General features: G+C 41.5%; 1 protein-coding gene across 3 annotated transcripts in view; it reads left to right on the forward strand.

Annotated features, from left to right (window-relative positions):
* LOC123501705 (gastrula zinc finger protein XlCGF17.1-like) overlaps positions 1-16,303 on the forward strand; it is a 45,332-nt gene that overhangs the window by 18,458 nt on the left and 10,571 nt on the right. For 2 of the 3 annotated variants that reach the window (XR_006673706.1, XR_006673705.1), the window contains exon 2: positions 7,516-8,558. Coding sequence is in view for 1 of the 3 variants with exons in the window: in XM_045250720.1 (XP_045106655.1) it covers positions 7,613-8,557 (945 nt within the window). In the remaining 2 variants the exon portion in view is untranslated. Of the gene's footprint in view, positions 1-7,515; positions 8,676-16,303 lie in introns of those variants that run through there. The other variant, XM_045250720.1, reaches the window with a different exon arrangement.

The raw sequence follows: 16,303 nt of genomic DNA on the forward strand, positions 1-16,303 counted from the left end.
TGTGTGTGTGTGTGTGTGTGTGTGTGTGTGTGTGTGTAATTCACTGTTTGATCTGTGTGTGTGTGTGTGTGTTTGTGTTTGTTTGTTTGAAACATTCACTGCTTCCTCAGCAAGTGTGGACATTTTTTGGCAATACAGTAAGGTATCGGTTTACGTCAGAGTTACGTTCTTGAAACATGACGTAAGTCGATTTTGTACGTAACTCGAGTTTCCGTACATTTCAAAGCATATTATCGAGTTTTCAACCAATCATTGTTTATGGTCATTCAGGTAAATTAAAGATTATATTGTTATATTATTTACAACTACATAGGAATATGAAACACAAGTTTGTTTTTGTTGTTGATTAGGGCCACGAACGCGAAGGACTGCAGGTTGCCGAGAAGGGTGGCCCTGAGGCCGCCAGGAGGGTGGGCAGGTCGAATGTTGTCATGCCCAGGGCAGACAGCTGGGAGCGTAGTGCAGTGCGGTGGGAGTAGAAGCTTGGGCAGCGGGGCTGGAAATGCAATAGGAAAGGGCAATAGGGATCAACAGACAGGCGCAGACAGTGCAAGTGAGCTGTAAGTGTCGTGTGGCCCAGACGAAGGCTCCGGAGTTGTTATTGTTGTGATAGGTGTGCAAGCCCTCAAGGTCGTCAACCTCCCCGTTGTCAAGGTAATGGGCTTCCCATTTTCTTCTTCACTCCCTCACACACAGCTGTTGCCTCCCTTCTCCTGTCTTTTAATTACGTCCTCTTTTTCTTGTAGCGTAATGGTTTTCCTTTTCTTAGCATCACTGCTGTCACTAAGGAGTTTTCTCTTTGGTACCATTGAGCAAGATACTAAGAACTTGAGTCAGTAAACGCAGAAGTAGGATAACACTTGCCAGGGGCGACGGTGTGGTGGAAGTGAGGCAAGGTGTTATTGTATTCAAGCGTGAGGCGGGCGGTGTGACGGGCAACCACCAACAATAACAATAAATCCCGCGCTTTACGATTTATAAATTTTCAATTTTTTTAATCTTAAATTGCCTTATAGTGGACTGACGTAACTTGAGACCGACGTAACCCGGGACTTTACTGTACAGTAATACTCCGCTTAACGAACGTTCGTTTAACGAATTTCCGGTTTAACGTACTATATAAAGTTAGACCAAAAATCCGCATAACGTACAACCACATCCGTTTTAGCGAATTTTCTGAGTTTGAATTTGCTGGGTGAGGGACCAAACGCGGTAGTTTCGCTGTGATTGGCTGGCTCCCCGCCTCTGTCTCTAGCGCTCCTGGAGCTGTATCCAAGATTCTTTAACAACGTCAGAGCAACCTCTTGCAGCGAAATGGCATCCATGAACGCTTGGAGGGACGGTGACAAGGATGTTTTCAGGTTGCTCCGAGGTTGCTGGGAACACCACCTCTCCAGGTGGTGTTACTGTCTTATATATGCTTTTATGTTCACAAAACAACATTTCTATTAGCTTTTTACGAACCTTGCCCCAAGAAAGAATTTTTTTGTAATGCATAAAGTGAAATCTTACATGGAATACCAAACAATAAAGCAGAGATAAGATGACCCACAGACGAAGCGGGAGACTCGCGGCCACTCGGCCGCTTCTTCTTCTTCTTGTGACCCTTTTGCTTGCATGTTACTTTCATCATGATGTTTATGTTTCCACTCCTCTCTTATCTGCTATAATGGATATCATATCTTAGTATTCATATACGCTCCTGCCACGAGGATAACCTGGACTTCGTGGCAGTGAGTGATAGTGAATTACTAATGAAATACCGCAGTATTTCATTACTAATTCACTATCACTCACTGCCACGGAGTTGAAGTTATCCTCATGGCATGAGCGTATATGAATACTAAGATATGATATCCATTATAGCAGACAACAAAGGAGTGGAAACAAATATCATGTGGAAAGACAACACGCAGGCTAAAAGGGTCACAAGAAGAAGAAATGGCTGAGTCGGTGCGAGTCTCTCGCTTCGTCTGTGGCTCATCTCATCTCTGCTTTATTGTTTGGTATTCCATGTAAGATTTCACTTTATGCATTACAAAACCATCCTTTCTTGGGGCAAGGTTTGTAAAAAGCTAATAGAAATGTTTTGTGAACATAAATGTGAGAATGTGAGAGAATTTGTACGTAGCTCCTCTAACTTCCAATGACTCATATGACATCATAAATGTGGTGGTAAACCAGTGGCCCAATATGCTGCCAAACGTGTGTGTGTATATATATATATATATATATATATATATATATATATATATATATATATATATATATATATATATATATATATATATATATATATATATATATATATATATATATATATATATATATATATATATATATATATATATATATATATATATATATATATATATATATATATATATATATATATATATATATATATATACAGTAAGGTCCCGGGTTACATCGGTCTCGAGTTACGTCAAACTCCCACTTACGTCAGTCCACTATAAGGCAATTTAAGATTTTAGAAATTGAAAATTTATAAATCGTAAAGCGCGGGGTTTATTATTATTGTTGGCCGCCAGGCGTCACTAGTGGTTATCCGCCACACCGCCCACCTCACGCTTGAATACAATAACACTCTACGTACCTCAGTTCCACCACACCGTTGCCCCAGGCAAGAGTGTTCCTACATCTGCGTTTGCTGACTATCTTAGTATCTTGCTCAATGGCACCAAAAAGAAAACTCCTGAGTGACAGCAGTGATGCTAAGAAAAGGAAAACCATTACGCTACAAGAAAAAGTGGACATAATTAAAAGACATGAGAAGGGAGGCAGCAGCTGTGTGTAAGGGAGTGAAGAAGAAAATGGGAAGCCCATTACCATGACAGTGGGGAAGTTGACAACCTTGAGGGCTCGCGCACCTATCACAACAATAACAAATCCGGAGCCTTCGCCTGGGCCACACGACACTCGCAGCTGACTTGCACCGTCTGCACCTGTCTGCTGATCCCTATTGCCCTTTCCTATTGCATTTCCTGCTCCGCTGCCCACGCATCTACTCCCACCGCACTGCACTACGCTCCCAGCTGTCCACCCTGGGTGTCACAACATTCGACCTGCCTACCCTCGGGCGTCCACCCCTCTGGCAACATGCAGTCCTTCGCATTCGCGGCCCTAATCAACAACAAAATCAAGCTTGTGTTTCATATTCCGACATACTTGTAAATAATATAACAATATAACCTTTTACTTATATAACGCTCCTACTCCTACCGCACTCCACAAAGCTCCCAGCTGGGCGTCACAACATTCGACCTGCCCACCCTCCTGGCGGCCTCAGGCCGCCCCTCTCGGCAACCTGCAGTCCTTTGCGTTCGTGGCCCTAATCAATATATTCCTACATAGTTGTAAATAATATACCAATATAACAATATAACCTTTTACTTACCTGAATAACCATAAAAAATGATTGGTTGAAAACTCGATAATATGCTTTGAAAGTACAAAAACTCGAGTTACATACAAAATCGACTTACGTCATGTTTCAGGAACGTAACTCTGACGTAACTTGGGACCTTACTGTATATATATATATATATATATATATATATATATATATATATATATATATATATATATATATATATTTATTTATTTATTTATTTATTTATTTATTTATATTGTTACTTACGCCACACGGCTGCGGTTAACTGCTACAGCTCACTAGAGTGTTATTCTGGCAAAATCGCCAACTTTGTTACGGTCAGTACCGTGGGAATATAAAAACTCCACAGAGTCCCCACTACTATAACTCACAGCCACCGTAACCCTCAGGTTCTTTTAAGGTCGCCAACAGTGTATAATTTCCCCCACTGTAAGGGAATCTCCTCAGCAACTCCTTCTCCTTCTGTACCCAACCAAGTAGAATTTATAAATGGTAGATGTTATGTGTAACAGGGCGAGGCCTTAATACCCCCTAGAGAAACCGCCCACAAGGACAATTCCACCCACTTCTCTATGAAGTATTAATGCCTCTCCACCCGCCTTGTCCATAGACTGTGATGACTCACAGACTGGAACAACGCGCGCGGTATATTATATTACTGTACTATCCTACTACAACAAGTGCTTCCTAACACCTGTCAGACTGACATCCCTAGCCTACTACTACTGCAATATATGATGTGTACAGCACATCTGGTGGTGTACACACAGGCCCAGACACCATCTACGGGTGACAACAGCTATACACGGAGTCCAGATACTCGTCACAGACAAGTCTGGCGGACGATAACTACTGGCCGACATGAAGCCTCTCAGCATTCAATAGTGTGCGTGGCTACTACCACTACAATACAGTATACTACTGAAACTATACAAAAGATGGTGGGGGCACACAGCCGCCCACCAAACCACACTGGTGACCACGGCCACCAACAAACAAACAGGACGAGACAAAGTGTGTCTCTCCTCCGCGCCCCCACCCGAGTGGACGAACGCACGAGAAATGCAGCCCCAACCGGCCACACTTTCTCAGAACAACAAGCCCGTTGTTCTACAGCCACGGTCTACCGAGTAACAAGCCAGCTACTCAAAGGAGGGCACAACTCCCAGACCGATGACTAATGAGCAACAAGAGAAGCCCAGCAACACGAATCTCCCTAACACTGTGCCAGACCACGAGAGTGCGTGTCTATCTCCGCTGAAGGCTACCTTGAGACTATAAACAGTATACTACTGATACTACACAAACAATGGTGGGGGCACACAGCTGCCCACCAAACCACACTGGTGACCATGGCCACCAACAAAACAAACAGGATGAGACAAAGCATGTCTCTCCGCGTCGCCACACCCGAGTGGACGAACGCACGACAGGAAATGTAGCCAAACTTACTACACCTCTCCTAGAGCAACAAGCCCGTTGCTCTAATAGTCACGGTCTACCCAGTAACAAGCCAGCTACTCAACAGGAGGGCACAACTCCCAGACCGATGACTAATGAGTACTGGTAACGCACAGTCCAGCCACACGTGTCTCTTACTGTGCCGAGAACGTACGTGTTAACTCCGCTGAAGACTGGCCGGTACTGAGGCGAGGCTTGCTGACACACAAAATGGTGGAAACAAAGAGAGGGTGGTTGGCCGCACAGCGGAACAGCAACAACCCGCGCTTGGGGCTGCCAGAGGCTACACATATAATATAATTAAATAAAGGGGAAATAATGTGGTGGCCCTCACAATATATATATATATATATATATATATATATATATATATATATATATATATATATATATATATATATATATATATATATATATATATATATATATATATATATATATATATATATATATATATATATATATATATATATATATATATATATATATATATATATATATATATATATATATATATATATATATATATATATATATATATATATATATATATATATATATATATATATATATATATATATATATATATATATATATATATATATATATATATATATATATATATATATATATATATATATATATATATATATATATATATATATATATATATATATATATATATATATATATATATATATATATATATATATATATATATATATATATATATATATATATATATATATATATATATATATATATATATATATATATATATATATATAATATTAAACATATATATATATATATATATATATATATATATATATATATATATATATATATATATATATATATATATATATATATATATATATATATATATATATATATATATATATATATATATATATATATATATATATATATATATATATATATATATATATATATATATATATATATATATATATATATATATATATATATATATATATATATATATATATATATATATATATATATATATATATATATATATATATATATATATATATATATATATATATATATATATATATATATATATATATATATATATATATATATATATATATATATATATATATATATTTATTTTTTTTTTTTTAACCCATGTGGTATGTTGGGGACCAGCCCAGAACGCATCACCCCTATTACGTCCGCTTAACGAATTTTCGCTGTACGAGCAGTTTTTTTTTTTTTTTTTTTTTTTTTTTTTTTTACCATGTGGGCTTTTCACGGGAATTTCTGGGCTAAAGGGGATATTTTTAGTGTACCTCCTATCTCAAAGCCCACCCGCTAGGAAACCATTGCCCTGAGTGAGGAAGCCCAACCTGCACTCAGACCGTGGACAGGATTCGAAACTGTGTGCTTGGAGACCCCTCGGATCCCAAAGCACGCATGGTTCCACTGTACCACGGCGGTCACACCCCTTTCCTGTTCGTTAAGCGGAGTATTACTGTACAGGGTTTTCGGGTGGCAGAGATGTCACACGTTGATTTACTAGTTAGACAATGGATGGAATGGTTGACAAGACCATTGTGTTTTTAGGTTTTGTGCTGTATTTAAGTCTAAAAATGAAAAAGCTTGGTAGATCAGGCCACAATATTTTGCTCTATATAACGATGTTAGTTGTATTAACTCATGGAACTATAAAGAAATACCATAGTGAAATAACAACATAAAATACTGAAAGGAGTAAAAGCATGGTGAGTGTGTTCTGCATGTATGTGTTTTTTATGTTATGGCCTTTAGTGCCTGTAGGTTCACGTGAAGAGTATGGGAAGCACTGTTCAGCTTCCACCCATTAGCAGTGTATGAAATTTTATTTACAGTGGTACCAATCTTAGGGCCCATATCACCACCCAAGCTCATCTTTGTTTAAGGCAATTACACCTCCACCTAGAACCCGGGTATCGTGGTGACATGTAGCTAACTTTAAACCACTCCACAAATGACAAAGTGTCAAGACGGCACGTGGTGGAATTCAAACTTACACATGGACATCTGCCTGATCCCACACTCACTACCTTTTCCAATGTGCCACAGCCTCCCAGCATTTCCACTCATACTGTTCTTTAAGACAGGCTGGAGAGAAAAGTTTTTGATCCTGTCCACTTCTCTCCTCTGACCAACGGACTGACTGACTGACTGACTGACTGCATCCTCTCTCTCACCATCGCAGTGTTGCATCTCTTGCTGTCTTCTACCACTATTTTCATGGCAGCTGCTCTCCATATCTAGATAACTGCATGCCTCTCGTCCCCATCCTCCCCCATCCCCCCACCACTACACTTTCTTCCTTCTCTCACCTCTAAGCTGTCTACCTCTCTGATGCAAGATTTAACCAATACTCTCAGTCACTCATCCCTTTCTCTGGTACACTCTGGGACTCCCTGCCTGCTTCTGTGTTTCCACCTTCTTGGGCCTTGAACTCTTTCAAGAGGAAGGTTTCAACATGTTTATTCTCTCAAGTTTGATTTTCCTCTTTGGCACTCAAGTGGGCCTTTTTTACTCTTGAAAATTATTGTTGGCTGTGGCCAGTGTCCAGTGTCCAGTGGCTCTCAGTGTCCTCACCGTCACTGTTGTTGCAGGTGTCCAGGCCTGGTGCCCTTCTAGGCTCTGACGTGGCTCCATCCAGCCGGCTGCCCAAAGGGTACCTTCAGTGGAGGGGTAAAGCCAGGCAGCAGTATGAGTGAACAGCAGCAGCAGCAGCAGCAGTCTGCCACAGGTGTGCGGAGATCCAGGCATGGTGCCAAGAATGACCTGGAGACAGGCAGCTCCACCCACAGAGGAGAGAGAAAGTTTGTGTGTCAGCAGTGTGAAAAACCTTTTACATCCAGAAAAGGACTCAGACGACACACCCTGACACACAGTGGTGTTAGAAATTATGAGTGTTTGGAATGTGGAAAGAAATTCATCACAAAGTCTGAACTCAACAAACACACCCTGACTCATAGTGGTGTTAAAAATCATGAGTGTTTGCAATGTGGAAAGAAATTCACCAGAAAGAGTCACCTCACCACACACACCCAGACACACAGTGGTGTTAGAAATTATGAGTGTCTGGAATGTGGCAAGAAATTCACTGAAAAGGGTAGCCTCACCAGACACACTCTGACACACAGTGGTGTTAGAAATTATGAGTGTCTGGAATGTGGAAAGAAATTTGCCACAAAGTCTGATCTCACCAAACACACTCTGACACACAGTGGTGTTAGAAATTATGAGTGTCTGGAATGTGGCAAGAAATTCATCTCCAAGGGTAACCTCACTAAACACACCGTGACACACAGTGGTGGTAGAAACTATATGTGTCTAGAATGTGGAAAGCAATTCATCACAAAGGTTGGTCTCACCACACACACCCTGAAACACAGTGGTGTTAGAAATTATGAGTGTCTGGAATGTGGCAAGAAATTCACCACAAAGTCTAATCTCACCACACACTCCCTGACACACAGTGGTGTTAGAAATTATGAGTGTGAGGAGTGTGGCAAGAAATTCTTCACCATTGGTGCTCTCAACAAACATGCCTTCAGACACACTGGCTTGAGGGAGTTCAAGTGTGATGTTTGTGGCAAGTGTTTCAAGACTAAGGGTGACATTGCCCAGCATGTGAAGATCCACTTTTGAGGTGGTGTGTTGTGTGGACTTTTTTTTTTTTTACGGTAAGACCTATAGCGCCTGTAGGCACACTTGAAGAGTGTATTGGAAGCGCTGTTCAGCTTCCGCCCATTAGTGGCGCAGGCAATTTTATTTATAGTGGTACCCATATTGGGGCCCATATCACCGCCCAAGCTCATCATGAGTGTAACCACCTAGAACCTGGGTATCATGGTGATATGTAGGTAACTTTAAACCACTCGACAAATGGCAAAGTGTTTTAAGGCTGTACGTGGTGGGATTCGAACCTATGCGTGGACGTCTGCCCGATCCCACGCTCACCACCTTAACCACTATGCCACCGCCTCCCTGGTGGGGCCACACCTACACCTGTGGGAGTGTGTGGTGGTGGTGGTGGTGGGCGATGTGTTTCTTTTCCTTTCTTCTCTCCCGTTGTGTCCTCCAGACCTTGGCCTGACCTTCCAGCCTTTGCTCCTTGGCACAGCTAAGTGAAACATGCCTCCAGTGGGAATTGGACTCCTGAGGGTGTCACCAAAGCTCTCCATCTCCAGCAGGACATGGCGGGAGTCAAGATGGCAGGCAAGTAAGTAAGTGCAAGTAAGAGTGAAGACGTAAGTGGTGGAGGTGATTGGAGTAGTAATACCTTATTCCATTACCTAACCTGGCAGTGCAAGTACCATGTCAGAATCAAAACTAAGATGTCAGCCACTATGGTACTAGATACACCTTTTGAAAGACAGACAGACCAGCACTTAAGACACTTTCCCCTTCACCACTGCAGGTGTGAGGTGTGAGTCTGCAGGGGTGAGAAGACCATGCATGGTGCTGGCTGGCTGTGAGGACCCTGAAGGACTGTGGTGGTGGTGGTGGTGGTGAGTGTGAGAGGAAGGCCGTTGTGGTGTGTGCAGTGTCTGTGTCCGGAGAAAGACCACAACAAAATCACTGCAGAAAATTTATTAAAAAACAAAAGCCAAAATGAAGAATACAAAGAAAACCCATCAAATGATCTCTGTCTCTCCTTAAAATGCTCAAAATGTTAGAAACACCAAACTGTCTCTTTTTCTCTCCCTAAAATCTCTACCCTAAAAATTGCATAAAGTGACACAGAAACACACCACATCGTCGCTTGATCTCTCCTTAACCCATAAAGTGTTTAGTATGTATATATACGTGTGGGCAGTAAAGTGTTTAGTCCGTGTGTATACAGAGCGCTTTTTTCTTTGTTTCACAGCACATAGACCTTAAGAAATGGTTCATTATGTCTTTTTATGCTTATATATGATTTTGATAGCTCAATCTTATTTTTATTGTCTTTCTGTGGTCCATTTATAGAAAGATCATGAATGGTCAGAGGAGGAAATTGGATCTTTTCTTGGATATATTTCAGTCTTGTAATTATTTACTAATACACTCAAAATCCTGTTCAGTAGACCAGGGGTTTTTATATTATTCCTTCTGGAAAAGCAGTGCCAATCTATTTTATGTGTACCCATACAACCACCACCAGTTGTGTTGGCAGCTCTGCCTGGGCGATGCGTAGCACGCTGGCATACGCTTTGCCAAAGCCTTAGAAATAACACTGTACTCCCTTACTATGCCGTGCGGCTTGAATACCCAGGAAATTACTGTCATTTTGTATGATGACAATATCACAGAGTTGGGTGACAGTGAATTTTCCAATGATGAAGATGACCCTGATTACATGGAGTCAGATAATGAAAGAGATTAGGAGAGGAATGATGACTGTGGAAGTGGGTCTGCTCTTGTCACCCGATCCAACAGTAAGCATACTGTTTTCTTTTCCGTATGCTTGCAAAATTGGGATGTTCTGTATACTTCACAGTACCTGAGCCATGCAAAAGTGGTCGGAAGCTACATAGTAAAAGCTTGAATGTTCGTAGGTGTACGTCACTAAGGCAGCCTGAAGATATATTTTGCATGTAAATCAAAGTAAACTCTATGACAACATGGAATAAACATTTACAGTGTGTCAGAAACAATAACTAAGAAGCGGAGACTGCATGATATGGTTCCAAACTTTTCTTCCTCCTCAGCATAGCCGTAAGGCCTCGCCACTCTCTGGAGTGTTGCCAAATACTGGAGCACACACATTTTTTCCCAAACGTTTCCATTTGTTTTATTTATAAGTAGTTATAAAACTACTAAAATATATGTATATAGTACTATCCCATGCGTGCAAACATTGAAATACACTAAACTGAAGCGGCAAAATAAAATTCCTTACATTTACTACAACATTCAGTGAGGGACCACCCTCACAGCTGATATGGATAGACACCTGGAAAATCATGGCTTACAGGCCACACTCAGATATCGCATTTGTAACATGGAAATCATCTTTTTTCAATTTAAGGGACAATAAAATTTTTGTGCCAAAATCCAACCCCACATGATGGGTTTCACTCCCTGAAAGCAACACTGTATGGGTTAAACTCACTACAACACAAAAAATGCTTAAAATCACACACAAACTGGAAATCATCTCTCTGTCTCTCCTTAAAGTGTTTACAATCTAGAAAAACTCACAAAGACACAGAAACACACTAAACTATCTCTTTTTACCTCTGTATAAAGCCTCTGTGGTCTGTTATTGTAAGCAGTGTGTTTGTTGTATACTGGGGTACAAGGTAGAAGGAAGCAGTGTACACCTAGTTTTCTACTTGTTGTATTGTGAGGGGTGTGTACTTAGTGTATTGTGGGTTGTAAGACAAAGTAGTAGTAGTTTACACCTAGCCTTGTGTATCTTGTGAGGGTGTGTACTTTGTTGTATTGTAGTTTACAGGCAGTGTTGTATGTACTGTGTTTGTGTTGTGAGGTGTAAGGAGAGGCAGACACTTGTAGTGTGTGTATGTGTGTGTGAGTGAGTCCCTTGATCAAATCACTGCCTGGAGTTTCATTAGGCAACTGGTGTTTGTGTAATTGTAAAGTATCTTTTTATCTCTATAACCATTAACCAGTGCTGCTTTAATGATATTTTTGACATAATTGTTTTACATGTTAAGTTAGTGTGTCTCTCAAAATATTTTTAGCTACATATATTTACAGTCTAAAATGTCTGTTTCATTAGATTGAGTAATGTAACAATGTCAATGATGCATATCTGTGCATTGGTTAACCCCTTCAGTACTGGGACACATTTTTACCTTGAGTTTTGTGTAGGATTAGACAATTTTGTTAACATTAGGAATGGTCTATGAAGGCCAAAAGATTAATAGTGACAGTCTTCTTTATTTTAATCCCCACATAAGTTTCTGTAGGTGTATAAAATCAGCAAATAGTAAGCAGAATGAATATGGAAAAGGTTTGTGGTACTGAAGGGGTTAAGTGTACCTGTGTGTAATGACTGATTCCTTCCAAGGCACCTGTAGATCTGATTTTACTGAGATGTGAAGTTGTGACTAATATATTGTTGTTCACCAGTGTTTCTCTTCTTGCCCAGTGAGCCTTGAGCCGTGGTGTGGGGGGAAGGATTAGCGTGTCAATACACTACACTATACAATTCATCCTTGGCTTTTTGGTTCAGTGTGTGTGTGTTGTGTTGTGTTGTGGTGTGTGAACTCCCTGCCTGATTCTGTATTTCAATTCCTATGACGACTTCATTGAAGAGGGAGATCTCAAGACATTTATCCCTTTTTTTGGGCTAACTCTCTCAGACCTGTAAGGGGACTGGCATCCAGAAATGAGTCTTTTATTTATTGTTTTATGTTTCCCTTGGCCAGTTTTTCCCTGGTACATAAAAAGAGTGAAGATAACTGGGTGTTCTTTCCTGCCTTCCCTCAAAGTATTCCCTAGACAGTTGTGTAGCTCGCCTTGCAGTCCTTTCAATTTCCAGGAGTCTTGAACAGCACACCAGCAAAGATTTTCATAGATTTGTTCCATTACATTCAAGTCAGTGGAATAGTGCAACCTTTTCTGTCCTGAGAGATGGTCTTGTGTCAGTCACTTTCAGCAAGTCTTCTTGTCAGATGCGGGGAAAATAAAAAGAATTAGGATAGATGGATAGGTAGGTAGATAGATAGATAGAAAGATTCAGATAGATTATAATATATGACAGATAAGATGATGGATATGCATGAGAAAATGTGTATATTCCTGTACTGCTTATCAGTTCTCTGTGGTGTATTGTCAAGAACACACAATCATGAACAGAGGCGGTAGAAATAGAGAACAAAAGGAATGTAATAGTCTGCCTCTTAGATGCTACCTCGTTTTTATCTATCCACGGAAGATGCAAACACTCAAGGTATGGCCCCGCACAGGTTCTCTAGTGGCTGCCAGGGTGGTTTGTTTTTACTGATCACAGCCATCAACGTAGGGTAGAGGAAAAGCAGTACATATTTCTTTCTGACAGCTTATTGATGACTTGACCGTAAGAACTGTGGACAAAGTTCTCACTCAACTTCTGTAATATTAACATTACTCACTGGTATAAAACACTTTCAGAATATAGTGGAGGCTTAATACTCGAACATTTAAATAGTCAAACTTTTCAATAGTCGAACGCAAAAGTTCGACTCAATACTTAAAAAAATACCTAATGGTCGAACGTCCGTCCACGTGGCTGTAAACAAAAAAAGCCTCATCCTTCCCGCCCCCCCATGCACCCAGTGCTTCCATTTTAGGGTAAAATACCCAAAACTAGGGTAATTAGACCCTTCTTAGGGTAATGCATAAACTAGGGTAATTTTAGGGTAATCTGCCGTCCTATGGATAGGTGTGCTTGGAATGGTGCCAATCTGGTGGCAGGCTGGTTCTCTTTCATGTTCGATTCATGTACACAATCATCCCCGTGACTTGTATCATCCCTTCACCCCATCCCCTTTCTCCCCAGTCTCCACTCACTTGTCTACTACGCGTACACGTTTTGGACCTTCGGACGGTTAGAATAATAGATCACAGTTCACACACACAGAGTCAGTCACTTGCGAGGACGAGTCCACACACAGCAGCCACAGTAGTGGCTGTAGTGTGTAGTCCTGTGTGTGTGTTTGGGGGTGGGGGGGGCAATATTTAAACTTATGTATGATAAAAGTGCATTATTAATCAACAATTAATGGGCAACTTCGACAATCTAGGGTAAAATTGACAAAAATCTAGGGTAAGATTTCATCAACTCATGAAAGCACTGCCCACGCACCCCACAGTCCACCGCAGCCAGTTGATCCTTCGCTGTCGTAAGAATAACATTGTCTTGTGCTTTCATCCTTCCCGCCGCCCCACGCACCCCACCAGTCCACCGCAGCCAGTTGATCCTTCGCTGATTGATTAATTGATTGATACATTTATTGTTGAATTAATAAATAATTACAACAAAGGAGGAGGATGGGCCTTGCCACCCACCCCCTGGGCAAGGACTTAAGGTTAAAGTATCACAAAAATAACTCTGGACAGTATACACAGCAAGAATACAAGTATTTCATCCTACAGTCTGGGAGCAAACTGAGGATATTCCCTGAGGGTGGCAGAGTCTAGGAGATGGTCAATGAGGCTGTACAAGTCATGCTGACCTTGTGGCCTAAATTTAGCAATGAGAGGACATTCCATGATATAGTGATGCAGAGTGTATCCCCTTGGTGCAGTACACAGCACACAGCACACACCAGGAGAAGCACTGACTTCCCAAAAGTATTTGTAGCCTAATCTGAGCCTCATTGCCACCCTGTCATGTGATGCAGTGTGTCTCCCGTAGGTGTAAGCACAGCTCTGGGAGACACGTGCATAGTGAAGACTAGTGCCACAGTGCCACTGCCACTATGGCAACAAAGCTCCAACTGATCACTAATGCTACTTTGTACAAAGTCCTTAATGCTACTCTTAACATAACCCAGAGTGTGCTCAGTGCCAGGGTTCACTGTGTCATCTTGTAGGGCACACTGAGCAAGGTGGCCTGCTTTTTCATTTAGCGGGACACCCACATGAGAGGGTATCCAGATGAAATGGACCATGGCACCAGCACCTTCTAGGGCGTGGATGAGATCAAGACACTTATTAACTAGATCACAGTCCATGGTGGGGGAGGTGGATTGAAGGGCGTACAATGCAGCCTGACTGTCAATAAAGAAATATACATTCTTATGAAGAGGCGCCACAATGTGGAGCGCCTCCAGAACAGCATACAGTTCTGCTCTAGTGGAAGACATGGGTGGAGGGAGCCGCCTGGAAACCTCAGTGTCAGTGTAGAGACTGGCAGAGATGTAGTCACGGCTGAACAGTCCACATCCAGACCTGCTGCCATTGACTCACCCATCACAATAAACATGAATAGCCTCAACGTGTGGGGACTTTGACAATTTAGTCATGAACATGTCTTGCAGCACATGAGGGAGCAAGTCCCTCTTGGGCTGATGCAGATTGATTGATTGATTGATTGATTGATAACTTTATTGTTGTAATGTGTATGAGAGTGACTATCAACACTGACACGGTGAGGGTTCCAGGCGGGTTGCAGCGGTGACATAACAACGTTAATACAAGCCTCAGCTACACCTACACTTGTCAGTACTCCCAAGATCTTCCTGAGGTATGGTGTTGTAGGAGTGCGAGGATCATGATACAGGGGGGTCAGTGATCCCTTTAGAGAGTCAGAGCCCGTGCATAGCATCCGACTAATTGTGCAACAAGTAATTTCCTGTACCCTACACATAATACTCGGCAGGTGCAGTTCAGCTCTGAGGACTTCAATCCGTGCAGTCCTGGGGCATCCCAAGATTATCCGCATGGCTTCATTCTGTACAAGCTCCAGAGGATGGAGTTGAGTGGCACTGACACTGTATTAAAACAGGGGCGGCATAATCAATAAGGGACCGTATGACAGATATATATAGGGCCTATCTTAGGATTGGAATGCCCGCCCCCAGGGCCCTGTTGGCTAGCAGCCGAAGTGGTGCTAGCCGTGGCAGACAGAGGTCTGGAACATAGTGGACGGCTTGAAGAGACTTCCTAGAGGTCATCTGAACACCCAGGTACTTGTGTATGTGAACTCTAGGGATGGGGATGTTATTTACAGTGGGCAGCCGAGAGACCTTCCCTTTAGCTTGAAATTTTGTTTTACATTCATTAATCACTAGTCCCATTTGGACACACAACACTGCCAGTTGTGACAAAGCAACCTGGAGAATCCTGGCTGTGGGGCATTGGAGGAGTATGTCATCAGCATAGATGAGAACCTGGGTGCCCTGCGGAAAGGAACAGCATGCAATTTTGTCCATTAAAACATTGAAAAGCATTGCACTATGGACTCCACCCTGTGGTGTTCCAAGTTCAAAAACTTCCTCAGAGGAGACTGCACCTTGAAACCAAACCTGTGCTGTTCTATTGTACAAATAGTCCCTGATCCATCCTAATAATCTACCTTTGACACCTTTGAGAATGAGTTCCTCCATAATAACATCTTTGTTGGCCCTGTCAAAAGTACCCTTGAGATCAACGAAAGCTCTGCAGGTAGCATCCTTATTTATAAGACACTCAACAAAACAATGACTAGTAGAGTGACCTTTTAGGAAGCCATGTACATTGCCGGAGAGTACATGGCCCACCTTGTATATAAGCCTGTTCAATATTACCCATTCCATCATCTTACACAGACACCTGGTGAGAGAAATAGGGCGAAAAGTGCCATCACCTTTGGGTATTGGGATGACGATGACTGTTTTCCAAGAGCGGGGAAGCTTGCCTGCAGTGAAAGACATGTTAAATAAATCCAAGATAGGGTTGTCTACCTTTACCTCCAGGAGA

This window comes from Portunus trituberculatus, chromosome 2 (assembly GCF_017591435.1).
Source record: "Portunus trituberculatus isolate SZX2019 chromosome 2, ASM1759143v1, whole genome shotgun sequence".
Taxonomy (NCBI): Eukaryota; Metazoa; Arthropoda; class Malacostraca; order Decapoda; family Portunidae; genus Portunus; species Portunus trituberculatus.